This window comes from Lineus longissimus, chromosome 7, assembly GCF_910592395.1.
Source record: "Lineus longissimus chromosome 7, tnLinLong1.2, whole genome shotgun sequence".
NCBI lineage: Eukaryota > Metazoa > Nemertea > Pilidiophora > Heteronemertea > Lineidae > Lineus > Lineus longissimus.
This window is the reverse complement of record NC_088314.1, coordinates 14,067,215-14,082,385: the sequence shown is the minus strand read 5'-3', so window position 1 is coordinate 14,082,385 and position 15,171 is coordinate 14,067,215. Positions and strand designations below refer to the sequence as shown.

The window sequence follows — 15,171 nt, the reverse complement described above, 5'->3', positions numbered from 1 at the left end:
ACCCGGGTATCTGAAACATCATCGTCATCGTGGAAGGAACCTCACAAAACAAGAATGGCTGTTCTACTCCCTGCGGACTTAGAAATATTATTACGAACAAACGGACTATGTGTGCAAAACGCCACTTGGAACTTAAGCGCTAGTTCAGAGGGATTAACAGTGACTCTAGAATGGTTAAGGTATAGTGATGCACCTGTTATTCCATTTAGTCAAAACTACCATCCAATTGCAACGTACTCTCTACTATACCACAGTAGAGCATTTCACTGTTGTCGATATCGCATTAAACAGTGAACATTCTGCTGTGTGTTTGCTTTTGCGCACATTCTCTGCGCAACGAAGAATACCATTGAATATTATATAAATATTGCATGTCAAGCAATAGAATAGTCAAAATTGTTTGTCAGGTCAAAATTTATTTCACGAGGCTTTAAACCAAACCTTGAAGAAATCTGCCCAGCAGGTTTTGCACAGCGACACAAACCACTGTCAAAGTGATTTTTAATCGGCGGATACGCAAATCATGTATGGAGCCAAGACGTGTACATTATGTACTGTAGACAGTGTGTGTTTACATTAGCAGACGATGTTTGTTTGAAGCGAGTCCAGGCCCAACTTGAATGCCTTGTACTTTCTGTTCGTGGATGTAACAGTCCCACCCAATGCAACCTACCTACTTTGTGGGTGTAATTCAAGACCCTGACAGTATCACTGTGCAACTTCCTGGCTTAAAACGCCGTAAATATGCTGTTTTTTATCGCCGATTTCGTCGAAATCTTAATGGCCGCCATTTGCAATATCGCGTCATCGATGACGTCAGCCGTGGAATAATGCCGTGGAATAGTCAAAATTATCGCATGGCACGTGGTCGTGAATGACGCGACGTGATTGGCTCACATACTAATGAGGTATGATAATCTGGAATATTGTTGAATGACCACGTGTTTTTAATTTGTACTATATATATAGTTTTTGACTGTAGCCGAATAGATGATAAATCAATAAATCAATTTGAATTTGAAATTTTGACTCTTTTATTTCATTTTAGCAGTGAGGATGGGCGGCTACAGGTGGTATCATTTCCAACAACATGTCACAATAAGAGACCTTTTTCCCCTATGTGCCAGGAGTAAGAGGGATTGGGGTGGTTAGGTCCTCTCATTCCCAGCTGCCAGTCACAGTCTGGTAAATTTTTGTCTCAAGTATGAATTTTGGCAATGATCATGGGTCGGGGTCCTATCATTCCCAGCCACGAGTCACAATCTGGTAACTTTTTGTCTCACGTATGAAGTTTGGCAGTGATCATGGGTCGGGGTCCTATCATTCACAGCCACGAGACACAATCTGGGAACTTTTTGTCTCACATATAAAGTTTGCCAGTGATCATGGGTCGGGGTCCTATCATTCACAGCCGCGAGTCACAATCTGGTAACTTTTTGTCTCACGTATGAAGTTTGGCAGTGATCAGGGGTCCGGCTCCTATCATTCCCAGCCACGAGTCACAATCTGGTAACTTTTTGTCTCACGTATTAAGTTTGGCAGTGATCATGGGTCGGGGTCCTATCATTCCCAGCCGCGAGTCACAATCTGGTAACTTTTTGTCTCACGTATGAAGTTTGGCAGTGGTCATGGGTCGGGGTCCCATCATTCCCAGCCGTAAGTCACCATCAGGTAACTTTTTGTCTCACATATAAAGTTTGGCAGTGATCAGGGGTCGGGGTCCTATCATTTCCAGCCACGAGTCACAATCTGGTAACTTTTTGTCTCACGTATGAAGTTTGGCAGTGATCATGGGTCGGGGTCCCATCATTCCCAGCCGTAAGTCACAATCAGGTAACTTTTTGTCTCACATATAAAGTTTGGCAGTGATCAGGGGTCGGGGTCCTATCATTCCCAGCCACGAGTCACAATCTGGTAACTTTTTGTCTCACGTATTAAGTTTGGCAGTGATCATGGGTCGGGGTCCTATCATTCACAGCCACGAGTCACAATCTGGTAACTTTTTGTCTCACATATAAAGTTTGGCAGTGGTCATGGGTAGGGGTCCTATCATTCCAAGCCGAAAGTCACAATCAGGAATTTTTTTGTCTCACATATAAAGTTTGGCAGTGATCACGGGTCGGGGTCCTATCATTCACAGCCACGAGTCACAATCTGGTAAGTTTTTGTCTCACGTATGGGCCCACTCATTGTTAATTCAAGAAGCGGATAATAGACGGCGAAAGCATCTGGCCAACTGTGAACTGTCTACTGTGTAAGTGGAAAATGGAGACAGTGAAGAGTTCACTGTTTTGTGCGGAGCATGCTCTGTGTATTGGGTAAACGTGGCACAACGTGAGTCGTTTGCCAAAGAAATTCATTGGCTAAAAGACGGCAAAGACCTGACGTCAGGAAGCTCTGTCACTGGTTTGCGACCAATTCTAGATGATGAAATTCTCAGGTTTGGGTGCCATCTCGAAAATGCAAAGCTTCCGTTTCAAACGAGTCATCAGAACCGCTAACTCCAAACCACGTTCTACTTCACTCATCACAATCTATCTTGGTCCCGGTGGAAACTGATGATTGTGATCCGACTAGCCGTAAACATTGGCGTCAGTCCCAGGTGATTACAGACCATTTTTGGCGTAGATGGCGGAGAGAAAATATCTCCACACTGACTCCAAGAGCAAAGTGGAAAGGCGAAATGCCTAACTTAAAAGTTGATAACATTTGTCTTGTGATCGACAACAACGCTCCACGCGGTCACTGGGCTCTTGCCCGAGTCATCAAGGATGTGCCTGGTGGCGACGGATGGGTTCGGGTGGTCAAGGTTCGAAGTAAGTCCAGCGTTCTAACTCATCCTGTTTCTCAACTTTGTCTTCTTGAGAGCAGTAAATACGAGATTGATTAGAGTGTCCATGAAATTAAATCGGTGAAATGTGTAAATGGACTTATTCATTAATTGATTAATTAATCTACTTGATCGACTAGTTAACTATTTTTTCTGAACGTGTTTTGCTGCTTTTACAATTTTGTTTCAGCTCTTATTAGATAGTGGAAAAAAGCGTTACTCGTTATTTTCAGTACTCGCAAGCCCTGGCGCGAAAGACCTTTCCCGCCACGTGAGTGCACGCCGAGATCTGAGTTAAGGTCACCCTACTATTAAGACTCAACATCATTTCCAATTATCGTCGCAGTTGGGGGGGGGGGGGGGGGGGGTCATCAAGCGCCATCAGCATGACGTCGGAAAAATCGATACCAGCACCATGAGCACCAAGGGGTATTTCCTAGCTCCAGGAAACTCATTACTAGTGTATCGTTCCACGGGGAAAGATTCGATCGGTGGAGAGCTGTGCTAAATCGGGTCAAATCGGAGTCAACGTCGGAAAACCGCGATAATTCAGTCATATTTTTAATTTGTCCTTTTTTTGTGCATTTTGTTGTTGGGAACTACTTATGTAGAATAGGAGGTGACTGGGCAGCCGATAGCTGGGTAATATTGCCCTTAATAATGCCAATGTTCCTTTAGGGTGTCGAGTTGACGTCTTATTTGTGACGCAAGGGGGCGCCGCCGAAGCAGTTGCGACACATGTCCATAAACGTGTTTCTGAACGATTTACCCACCGAAACATAGATGAAAAAATTTACAGTTGAATTTAATTTACTCACGAAATTGGCCCAGCGAACAAAGTCATCAATTTCGATCATAAGTTGTTATGAATCCTATGCCTTCTAGCTGAGTGAGCAACATGGTATTGCTTGCTGGGAGTCGAAGCAGGATGAAAATGTTCAGCATGGCAATAGTTAGTGTGGTACCGTCCTTCCCAGCTTCCTTATCCTTTGTTGTTTTTATTGTAACTTGTTCCTGTCGCAATCTTTTCCACCCACGTAGAACAGCCACGTTGACAGGTATCAAAATGCCGAACAGTGGTATCAAGTGTATCACGAGCACAACGTAGACATGATACCATACAAAATATGTGCTTGTTTTTCCAAATTGTCGGGTCATGAGCCAAGCTTCGTATACTTCTTCTTTCTCATTCCATACCCATTCAGTGTCTCTACTGCACATTTTCGGCATTACAGAAATTAAAGAGAAGAAGAATGTCCCAATAACGGCCATCTTTCGTGTCCATCGACTTTGCTTTCAGTGGCATACATATATGGATGTACCTTAAATAAAGTAATCGAATGGCAAACCAGACCAACGGTCATGTCTAGCGTTAACATAGATGAAACAAATGCTTATTTTCTAATCTTTTAGGCATATTGAAGGGTAATTTCGTTAGGGATCAAATAATGACTATGTCCTATAGATAGGAGCGCTTGGAATATTAACCCAGTAGCTCCTGAAACGCCCGAGACAATATACATACAGTAAAATTACCCTCAGTCCAAAGCCTAACCAAAACCCCCGGCTCATTTTTAAATGTGTTTGCCATATTCATGCTGGGTTTGCGGATACCTCAGGAGCTAACTGGTTAAGCTGGTTAAGCTGGTTTTTGGTCAAAAGTGAAAAAGTGAAATTTAGAGAGGGAAAAATGTGGGGACTTGATGCCCGCAGAAAAGTGAACAACAGGTAATTTATTTAAAGGCCTACTACGCCGTTCGTTAAATTTGAATGTTCTAATTGAATTTGAAATTTCAAGTCGTGTGAATACGTACTGAATATAAATTTCAAAGTGCCGTTGTGTAGACAGACATACAAATACTATAAACACCAAATTTCAGCAAATCTTTATGCATAATAACTGCACTGCGGCATTGTATATTATTTCATTTCTATTTTCCTGGAACACAAGTAATTACGAACGGCGTACCCCTCTAAGGGATCTAGACTTCCCATCCTTCAATTGGTCGGCCAATCGCGAGGACTGGAATGAGGTAAAGTTACCATCATTATCGGCATTCATTTCGCTAATAATGATTCTAGGAGAATGGGCAATTAGGGACAACATAGCATATCATTCGGCCGGCGGGTAAACCACGTTGAGATAAGTGCTCATGATATTTGTCCTTACCTGTCTATGGATACTATGACAACGACGTAAACATCCCACACTCCCATCACATTGACGATTGGAAACATGAGAATGCCATATCTCTCGATGGATTTATACACACCATAGGTATGACTTCCCTTCACTTGAGCCATCACCCGATGCGGCACATCCAGTACAAATGAGAAGGAGATGTACAAGATATCACAGACAGCCAAGGCTTGGAGGAGGAAATACGCCGACGACGACGACCTCTTTTGGCGCCTGAATACAACTAAACAAAGCGCGTTACTGATAACGCCTGGGATGGTAACGACAAGATTTAGGGTGAGCAGTAAAAATATCTCGTATGCAAAAAGCCGTACGGATCATAATATTCGGGTATTTGATTTGGAGAAAAGTAAAAGCCAATCCAATGTTTGCGTGGACCGGAAGCGATGTCCGTATTCACAACGTATGCACATGGTTTTCTGTCTCTTGGCTCTAACGGCAGTGTATCAGCCGCGCAAACTTCAACTAAGGTTGTTCGTGTTTCCAAATGTCGTTTGAGAAGACGATCGATTTCCTTATTATTCATTGCAGGTGACTGTGCGACTGTTGTCAATTTCCACATTTGCGTCGAATTCCATATAAACTACAATAGTTATACTTTTATCGGCTGGTTCTTTCAAACGAATGTCAAGACTTATGTTTCCTTCACGTACCAAGTTGAAATTGGAACCGTTTGAATCATCTGCTAACAGGTTGAAGACGTTTAGAGCGTATCCTTTCGGATAATCCTCGTTCGCGTTTATAGCTAATAGGGTGTTTTCGCACCGATACGCGAAACGCCTACGTGAACGTCTACTCACTGAAAATTGTGTACTGTGACGTATACACATACGCGAGTGAAAGTCATTTCACGGATAACGTGCGGGCCTTCGTTAAAGCTCTATTATTCAGACGCGCGTTTTTGCTTATAAATGGCCTTTCATCGTGAATCGAATCCCGAAACTGTTACGTCAGTAGTTTATGCGCACTGTATGACGTAAACCACAGGCCTATAAAGGATGCGCGTCCTATTCGACCGTCCATTTCGCTGGATAGAGGTGAGTTCTGCACTTGTACGCCCATGGCCTATGGCCCATGGGTATTTCAAAGATGTGTCTGCCACGTTGTCTCTGTGTTGTCCGACTTTCCCCCCTTTCTTTCGTGTACACCGGCACCGTGGTGGCCCCGGGAAAATCTTCGTTTCTTGCCTATCCTTTCGGTGTTTATATTTCAAGCTCTTCAACCTAACAGGGGTGTATGGGTGCCCTGATTTATTTGCACCGCGACTCAATCAATCTGGATATTAGGTAGACAGACTACATGCTATTAGTTTAGATACTTCATCCACACATGAGATGCCTGCAACCTTTATTTTGCTTTGTTTTCATTTCAGGAGCAATTATGAGTAAAAAATTCGTCCGTTTTTTTCCTGCGCTGGATATCGCAATGTTGCGGGAAGCTGTGGCGGTAGATGGTGATGCAAATAGATGGGAAACAATAGCAGCAGCTCTTAACACTTGGGTGAAAGAGAAAAAGAAGACCAAAGAAGTGGTGGACCATTTCGGTATGCTCACAGCAAGATGTGTAAAAGAGCGATGTGAGCGCCTGGTAAAGATGTTTAAAAAAGAGGAGCTAGACTCCATAAAATCGTAAGTATTTCCACTTTTTTAAAATGTTTGAACGCAAGGTTATTTTTCTGTCCATGCCTTGTCCAAAAATTAACTTAAAGATTAGACTTGGAGTTTACGTTGCCATAGCCCAACCTTCTAAGATCAGTTTCCGCCCCAATGGAACTTCTAACCAATTGCGTTGAGGAAAGATAATCAGTATTCACAGTGGTCATCATTCATAACGGATGGTCTAAACTTCGGGCCTATCGAGAGGAGGTTACTTGCCTGCGGTATTACAAAACCAGATCACATTTCACATTCTCCGCATAATGCGATGACTTTATGGTTAGGCCTACAAATTATGGCGTGTCCCAAAATATGTCCGCGCATGCTATTCTCTCCTACAGTATGATGTCCATGGTATTTTGGGCCAACATCCATTGTAAATTATCTCCTAACCAAAAAACTGTCAATTTGAAGTACTCGCCAACTTCAAACTAAAACAAGTTTCTGATTTCTGTCAATATTCTATGCGCATGGAAGTGTTTTGTTGGGCCAAGTCATTAGTCCCAATAAGCGGAGGCTCCTGACCAATCGGGTCGACTTTATTGATATGTTCAAGCTTCATTCGCCTTTTAGCTCTGGTACAGCTGAAGAGTACGATGAAAGAAAACAACTCCTGGGTGAAATGGTAACCATGGCTGATGAGCGGGAAGCGGCTAAAGCGTTACAAGCCGTAACGGATGCGCCATCAAAGGATGAAAAAGAAAAACAGTTGGAGGAAGCCGGAAAAGCGATTCGGCAAGCTGCAACAGAGGGCAAAACCAAAGGTATGTCTACGCTTGTATTTTATGTATGTATTGAGAGAAAGCAGAATACAAAACAAGGCCCCAAAACAGTTCCACAAATCTTGTGGTGTCAAGAAGTTAGTGAACCCTAAGTACTGCCGTGGACGATGTTAGTCATGTTTTAGCAGAGCGAATCTTCCAACCTCGTTCCAAGGGTATTTCCCGCTCGACGGGGTTGATGGTCGTTTACAATATGGCGAACTACCTGCCCATCTCGCCCCTTAAGCCCAGGGGACGAGGTGGCGAGCCTTCACGATCTTGTCAGTGTAAGAAAACTGAATGTTGAACGGGGGTAATAGCAGACTTCCAAAACGTTTACCCAACTTTTGGTCTCACCTCAAATACGGATGTCCTACCCCTCAAATAACTGGCCAAATATTAGTTATAAATACCAGGTTTAATCCTTATCAGGTTTAATCCTTATTTCAGGTGCGAAAAGGAGATCAACAACGTCTTTGACAGACTACCTCGCCGAAAAACTAGGCCAGGATGCAGAGATTAAAAATGAGGAAACTAAGTTAAAGAAGGAGGAATTGGAACTAAAGAAGGAGGAGCTGAAATTGCAGGGAGCCAAGTTCGAAATGGAACGAAAGGAACGGGAGCAAAGATTGGAAATGGAGAAAGAAGAAAAACAAGTATATATGCAGATGATGCGTGACTGCCTGGCGAAAAAGTGACTCAAGAGATCTATACGATTTCATGTACATGTAGAATGAAATGAAATTACATGCTTGCAACTAACAACGTTCATTGATTTTTTATTCTTTTTAAGGGCTTACATGTATTTTACATATAATATATATTTACAAATCCAATGGCTTCCAGCAGCATTCTGGTGTTAAAGTATTCTTGACAATTCACATTACAATGTACATGTAGAAGTGGAGCCGGTGTAATAGAATCAGATGCCCCCTGATATTAAATGCCCTCAACAATAGAACACGGCACCACTCAATAGGCCTCCAGAGAGGCCAAGACCCTTAATCCGAAGACGAACAATACAGGCGGGCATCAGGAAAGGGAGGGCATTTGATTCTATCACACCGGTCGCAAATACTCCTCGAGTGACGGTGGATTACACTGGAAGAACATGGATGTGGTGTTGCCATAAATACAGGTGTGGCAGTTTGTCAGGAGCGCTCCAACCAAATACATGTTTGCGACCGGCTGCAAAAAGACCTTTAGGTTTTTTTTAAAATCTAAAAAAGCAAATTCTTGCACTATGTTCCCGAACCCCCACTCTACACATTCCCTAACGCTCGACATGCCTCTGTTGAATTCAACTTGTTCCTCCGTCAAATTCGCTCCCTTGAACGGCTTTATCAGGCAGTGCCGAATAGGGTAGGCAGTGTCGCCATACAAGTAGTATGGATTTCCGTCCTGATCGGTAAAATCCAAGGCCTGCAACTGCGGCAAAAGCCCGCTCATTCGGAGCAAGGCACAATCATGTCTTCTTCCTTCAACTGGCCCAAACAAATTGCCAATCAGTCCATTGGGCAGCATGATCGATTGAAATTTGAGTGCATGAACTCTCTTATGGCCGTTGTAGCACACTCTCTGAAACTGTACCGGCCGACAGATGGGACGGACGGTTCCATCCAGGAATCCCCAGCAATGATTAAGTGGAGCACCCTTCGCCTCCACCGCCTCCGCATATGTCTGGATGTGCTGTGCATCAAGCCAAGGCTGGTTGAGGTTCGACAGGAGATGACCGAATGTTGTGCACAAGTGGTCAACCTGAAAATAAAACACCGGACAAGTTTTAGATATTTTTAACGCGGCTTGGGGTTGTATGGCCCATACAGTGTAAAATCCGTCGGTCATGCTAAATACATACACTAAGAATGAAAAAGGTTGACCTGGTGTTGTACGTGCTCTCGTGTCAGTCTCTTTTATATCGGCCACGAGGTGTCTTATATTATGTATATAGGAAGCATCTGTTAGACTAACAAGTTTGCAACATCAAAACATACCATGTAAGTAAAAATCAGCGATAGTGTACTTGCAGGCCTTCCGAACACCCCCTCCAGGTCACACAGACGGTTTGGATAAGCCAGCCGCCTCAGAAGAACACATGTAGCTTCAACACCCTAAAAAAGCAAATAATTGGTTAGAAGCCATTCCGACCTTTTCGATGTCCCTGTCCCTATGATAGCTTTGTTAGTGGTCATTCAGTAATGATACTCTTTAAGTGAAAACAGACTACAAAAAACGGCATTGCTCCACTGATGGCTTTGCCGCTCTCATTCCTGAATGTGTGTCATGTTTAACAGCCAACTGAGTGTATGTTTGGCTAAGAACAGTGTCGGAAAATAGGCATGAAAGTACCGACTTACATTCGTTACTCCACGATTGCGGAGTACTATCTTGTCTGGAACTCTAAGAGCTTCGGCAAGTCTAAAGATCTCTTCCTTGGAAAACCGAAACATTGCCTTGTTTTCTCCGTCTGTTTGGTTTTCCAGGTCAAACAGCAGGGTTTCCGAGTTGTAGGTTGATCTCGACTTCTTGTTCTCAGCTGCTGCCAAAAGTAGCCCGTCGTCCTCAAGCACAACGGCAAGTTGCAGCACGTTTTCTATCGGCATGTTATACACAGCCATTTTCTTGCTACCAGTATGTCATGTATAATACATGAATGTGCAATTTCTCCTTGGGTCCGAGAATCGGACATCGTTATCAAAGAGTGCACGCCTTAATTGCGTAAGATGTTTAACATGAATGCCTATTCCCCACAAAAGAGCATACCGTTCAACTTTCACGTAAACGTACACGTACACGTACACGAGCGCTAGTGCGAAAACAAATAAACAGAACCTACGTGAACGCCTACGTGCGTGAACATAGGCGTTCATGTAGGCGTTTCGCGTGAGGTTGCGAAAACACCCTATTCCCTGGTCAGTTCCCCAAACGTTAGTTCCGTGTAATACCATGAAGTAACAGGGTAGGAACTGATCGTGCCGTAATCGAGTTTGATCGTTTCAAACGGAACTGGCGTTCGGTTTTGTTGCAACGTAATACTCGACACATTGAAGTGTTGAAAGTTGAACGGGTTCTTGTCCAGCGTTCCGTTGAAAGCGTCGGACTCCACCAACCCTACGACGATTCTTCCCGGTAAACGACCCTGTAACAAGTTATTTTCTGACAAATCCGAACGGTTGGCACCACGTGTATAAAACTTCATTTGAACCGATGTTACGGGATATTTGGCGGGTCCTTGCAAAAGACGTTCCTCATGGCTAAGGCGAACATGTTCGGCAATAGTTTTGATATTGATTTTCGAAATCGCTTCCTCCAAACTAATCGTGTACTCCTGGGTGTTATCCTTGGCCATTAAAACAAAACTGGGGTCTTGTCTCACCAATCTTTCCGTCAGTTTTACTTGACTCAGAATTAATTTTTTCTGCGCAAAGAGTTCGTTGTGAATCTGCCCCAGGCATTCTACCGTTTTACTGCCTTTTGTCCACTTAAAGCGGACATTGGCGCCTTTGTTTGCACTTGTTCCTGTTTTCACGGTATTACCCTGTCGATCGGGGTTCGCTGTGTCCTTGTAATATCCACCAATTTGGAGCTGGTCACTTTTTGCTGCCTTCGAGAACGAGAGGGTGGACTCGAGATACGATCGATAGCCGTACATCTGATCGTGTCCCCCTACCTGTCTTCCATTGGCGTAAACCTCAACTTGTCTGAAATAGCTTCCGATAAAATAATTGATGGGAAACACCAGCGATTTATCGGGAAATGGGTCCGCTGTCGTGAGTACTGCACCATCTTTGTCCAGTATCCTGAATTTCGGATATAAAAAGCTATCTCCCAAATTCAAATATTCGCCTTCGGCGGCGTTGACCCTAAATTCAATTGGACCACCCTTGTCCAGGAAATTGATAGGATGGAATCTTTGAATGAACTGTCTCCTATACTCGTCTGTGTGGGCTTAACTTCAAAGAGTTCCAATTCGCTACGTCCGCAATCGCAAGAGTCCGTATCCAATAGCGACATGATAGCTCTTATATTTTAGCTGAAGAAAATGTTGCCTCCCTGCTGTTGTCGTCGGTTTTTACGCGATTTTCTCTTCCTTTTTCCTCCTTGTGACTCCTGGGCCCCCACATGGGCTTTTCCTTGTTTTTTGTGTCTTTTGGCCGTTAAACTCTGCCCAATTTCTTCATCTGTATTATCCGGCGCTAAGATCTGACGCTTGATCCCGCCAACAACTTGCTTTTTAACGTTATGTCAGATTTCGTGTAAGCTTTCTTTTCCCCTTTCCTTCAGGGCGGTTTTCACCGGACACCACGTCCGAAAGCGCTTGAGCGCCCGATTTTAAGAGGCTCTTTCCAGCGCTAACGGCTACCTTTTTTATGGAAGAAACTACGACTTTTTTCAGCATCGGAACCACTGTTTTGAATATTGAGCTGAATATGCCTCAGAGTCCATGCCCATGCTGGTACAAGCTATCTCCTCGAAAAACGGGAAGCCCAGAACCCGTCTTATAGTGTCTTCGATATGCGTGTAAGTGCGGACGGTAAGGAACCAGCACCATGATGAATTTGTCCTCGAACGATTTTACAGGCTGAATGTTTGTTTCTTGTTTTTAAAAACACGACATTTTCCTCTCACAAGCCCTTTAAGAGCTAGGTGCGTTTTTCCCACTTGGTTATGCGGTCCGATTGTTCTTCTTTTTCGTTTTCTTTATGACTTAATCCAATGAAGGCTCCTCCTTTTCTGCTCCTTGTCATATGCTGCCTCGTTGCTGATAGAGTTAAAGGCTTTCGCCGTTGATGAATCGTAACTGTTAGTCGGCATGTCTGCACCGACCATCGCACAACGACGCTTGTAGACTTCCAACGGAATTAAGATACATTAATCGAATCCCCCTTTGTCCTGTTGTCCTGAATATCTGGCCATTTTGCTGGCTAAAGTTCTACTTTGAAAACGGAGGAAAGACTTATTTGCCGATTCCACCGATCTAACTGCCAATCGCCGAAACAGCCAGTGGAATCAAGGCGCTCAAGAATCCTCCTTTGATGCCTTCGGTAGCCAGTATGTCTTTGCGTCGCTGCAGGCCGGCATAATCCTGGAGCCGAGATGACGGGCTGTAGATTTATCTAATGGACTATGGAATAGCACGTAAATATGGGCGCAGCGTTGTAGAGTAATGCGTTCCGAGTCTTGGTAGAACATATTTTGCATCAAAATTATTCAGGAAAGTGAATTATGGGACATTTTCTTGTCGCCATATCGGAAATAGCTTTGCTCTTCGAGACGTCCTCCATTAAATTGTCGTAGATATGCAATCCGAACTTCTGCTCTCCGTTGTGCTGTTGCGGGTGAATGTAATCGTCCATATTTTCGGGCAGTCCTTGAACTAGCATTATTCGCTTTCTCGTCGTGTCACTTTCAATTTCAGCCACGGTTTTACTTCGCTGCCCATAGAAGAGATATATGTTGTCGAATGGTCTATCGAAGATACGACTGGCATTTTCGATCAAGCGCATAGTAAATTCTGTTTTCCCGCTCAAGGGCGCCCCTTGAATTATGGCCCCAAAGGGCAAAGCAATTCTGCCGTCGAAACTTTGCCCTTCTTCCATCATGGTAAAGAGGGCATCTAGTGTAATAGGTTTTTTTCACAGTATACGATGAGATGATGTGGACATCCGTCTCAATAAGTTTCTTTCACAGTCAAATTAATATGAAACGCGAGCAAGCTCTGATGATGATCGAAGATGGCCTGGCAATCTCTCACCGCCTTCAGGCCTCCTTCCTTCGTATCGACGAGTGACCCCTCCTCTGTTTTGTAAGGGGAGTCACTTGTCCTTTGTCCACCCATTCTTCAAAACTCGACGGCTAGCCTCTGTAGTGTACGAAGAATTGGAGCTTTCCCTTGCGTTTCCGGCGTTTTAAAATATCGACGTGATAGGTTTGCTCATCCGTTCGCATCTCAATTTTCTGCATCTGATGTTCATAAAACGAGCCTTTGATCAGTTCTTGCTGTAAGTCATGCAGCTTATAGGTGGGTGGCTCTGTCGCTCTGCGATGTGCGACTACAAAATACTCTTCTGTCCATTTGGCAGTCGATCCTTTCTCAAACAGGCTGGTGGGAATTCGAGCGATACGAACTACGTCCCCGATTTGGAAACGAAAAATGGCTTTTTTCGGAAATTCCTTTCCGTACAGTTTGTCCCATAAATACTCTACGTGTTCAATTGTTGTAGTTTACTAGCTACGTATTTTCCGAGGATCTTGCTCCCATCCAGCAGTCGATAGAAGGCTGCTGGAGAGCACGTCTGTAGAAGGAACTGCAGGTTTCTCTAGGATTGTGAATCCGACAAAACAAGAAAATCACTATTTGTACTTTACTTAAAAACGTAATTCTTGGGCTTCCAAAATATATAACTAAGGGTTGCATAGACGAGATAGACGATAGATGATAAACAAGAAACGAGAACGGCAGCGTTTCCTGTACAGGTGTTGTCGTACGGACAGCTATTCCAGAACTCCCCCGAAGGCCACGTATGGACCCAAAATATTTTCTAATCGCATAGCAACAGTCCACGTCAGCAGGTCAGCTGGTCAATAACTTATATAACATGCGAAATGACATAATACATCAAAGTACACCGTATGAAACTCGTGCCTACGTCAATATTATTTCGTTGTCATAGCGTCAATGTCGAGTTACAAAACATATCATCAAACATTATCTAACCACATGCTAAAATAAGAAATGACGACCTTGATTGGGCACGACACACACAAAAACCCTGTTATGATTCACCAAAATATAGGCCTACTTTAACTGTCAAGTACATGTAAAAGCAAAGACTAAACAAACTACCGATCTGTAACAACTCCCCCCTTTGGAGAAGATTCGTCCCGAATCTTAAAAAGACAAAAATTGATAGTCCATTAATCGAATGTCAATCGTCGTTGTAACCAAGTTAAACTAATTCTGTTTATCACAGTTATAGCTAAGTAATATTTCCAAATCGGGTACTACCGTCTCCTGGTCGGAATGGCCGACTTCTACGGGCGCGGAATGTTCTCCCTTGGTTAGGGGGGTTTGATCCCGGGGCTAGTTGGCTCTGTTGTAGGTTAGTAGTATCTTCGTTTTCACTCAAAGATGTAGTTGTAGGCCTTTGGGCTTGCGATCCGGGTCTAAATGGCTTCGAACGACGCGCCAAACACAGTCCTCCACGGGGTCTGTTGACTTCAGCTATTCCCTGTTTCAAATATATTTCCTCCCTGGCTTCAGATATGCCATTGGTAGTCAGTGTACTGGTGGAATTATATGTCAAGGACGAATCAGAGGCTGATTCCGACGAGTTGTGTAATTCTGCATTGGCATCCTCTTTACCGGTCTCATTAATGCACATGACGTAACGAATGTCCTCTATAAAGCCCGGTACATCTGCAAGCATGTTTTCACAGATGCACACCTGCACCGATTTTTCCTCACTTTTCGTAACTGGTTTGAAATCACTGTTTAACTTCTTCCTGTTCAAAAACCTTTCAAAGCGCTCATGATCACGATCTCGTTTTGATGGATGTTTCCAGCCGCCGTAGCTAAACAATCTATTGTCAATTGGCAGAGCATGCTCCGCACAAAACAGTGAACTCTTCACTGTCTCCATTTTCCACTTACACAGTAGACAGTTTACAGTTGGCCAGATGCTTTCGCCGTCTATTATCCGCTTCTTGAATTAACAATGAGTG

At 43.7% G+C, this 15,171-nt stretch overlaps 2 protein-coding genes across 2 annotated transcripts; one reads left to right on the top strand and one right to left on the bottom strand.

The window, feature by feature from the left end:
* The first annotated feature begins 2,683 nt into the window (after positions 1-2,683).
* LOC135491579 (uncharacterized) lies at positions 2,684-8,144 on the top strand. Its single transcript, XM_064777552.1, has 4 exons — positions 2,684-2,816; positions 6,403-6,658; positions 7,259-7,449; positions 7,897-8,144. Exons 1-4 carry the CDS (start codon positions 2,684-2,686, stop codon positions 8,142-8,144), a joined length of 828 nt encoding a protein of 275 aa, XP_064633622.1.
* A 2,204-nt stretch (positions 8,145-10,348) lies between these two features.
* LOC135491578 (uncharacterized protein F54H12.2-like) lies at positions 10,349-11,098 on the bottom strand. Its single transcript, XM_064777551.1, has one exon. The coding sequence runs from the start codon at positions 11,096-11,098 to the stop codon at positions 10,349-10,351; it is 750 nt and encodes a 249-aa protein (XP_064633621.1).
* Between the last annotated feature and the right edge of the window lie 4,073 nt (positions 11,099-15,171).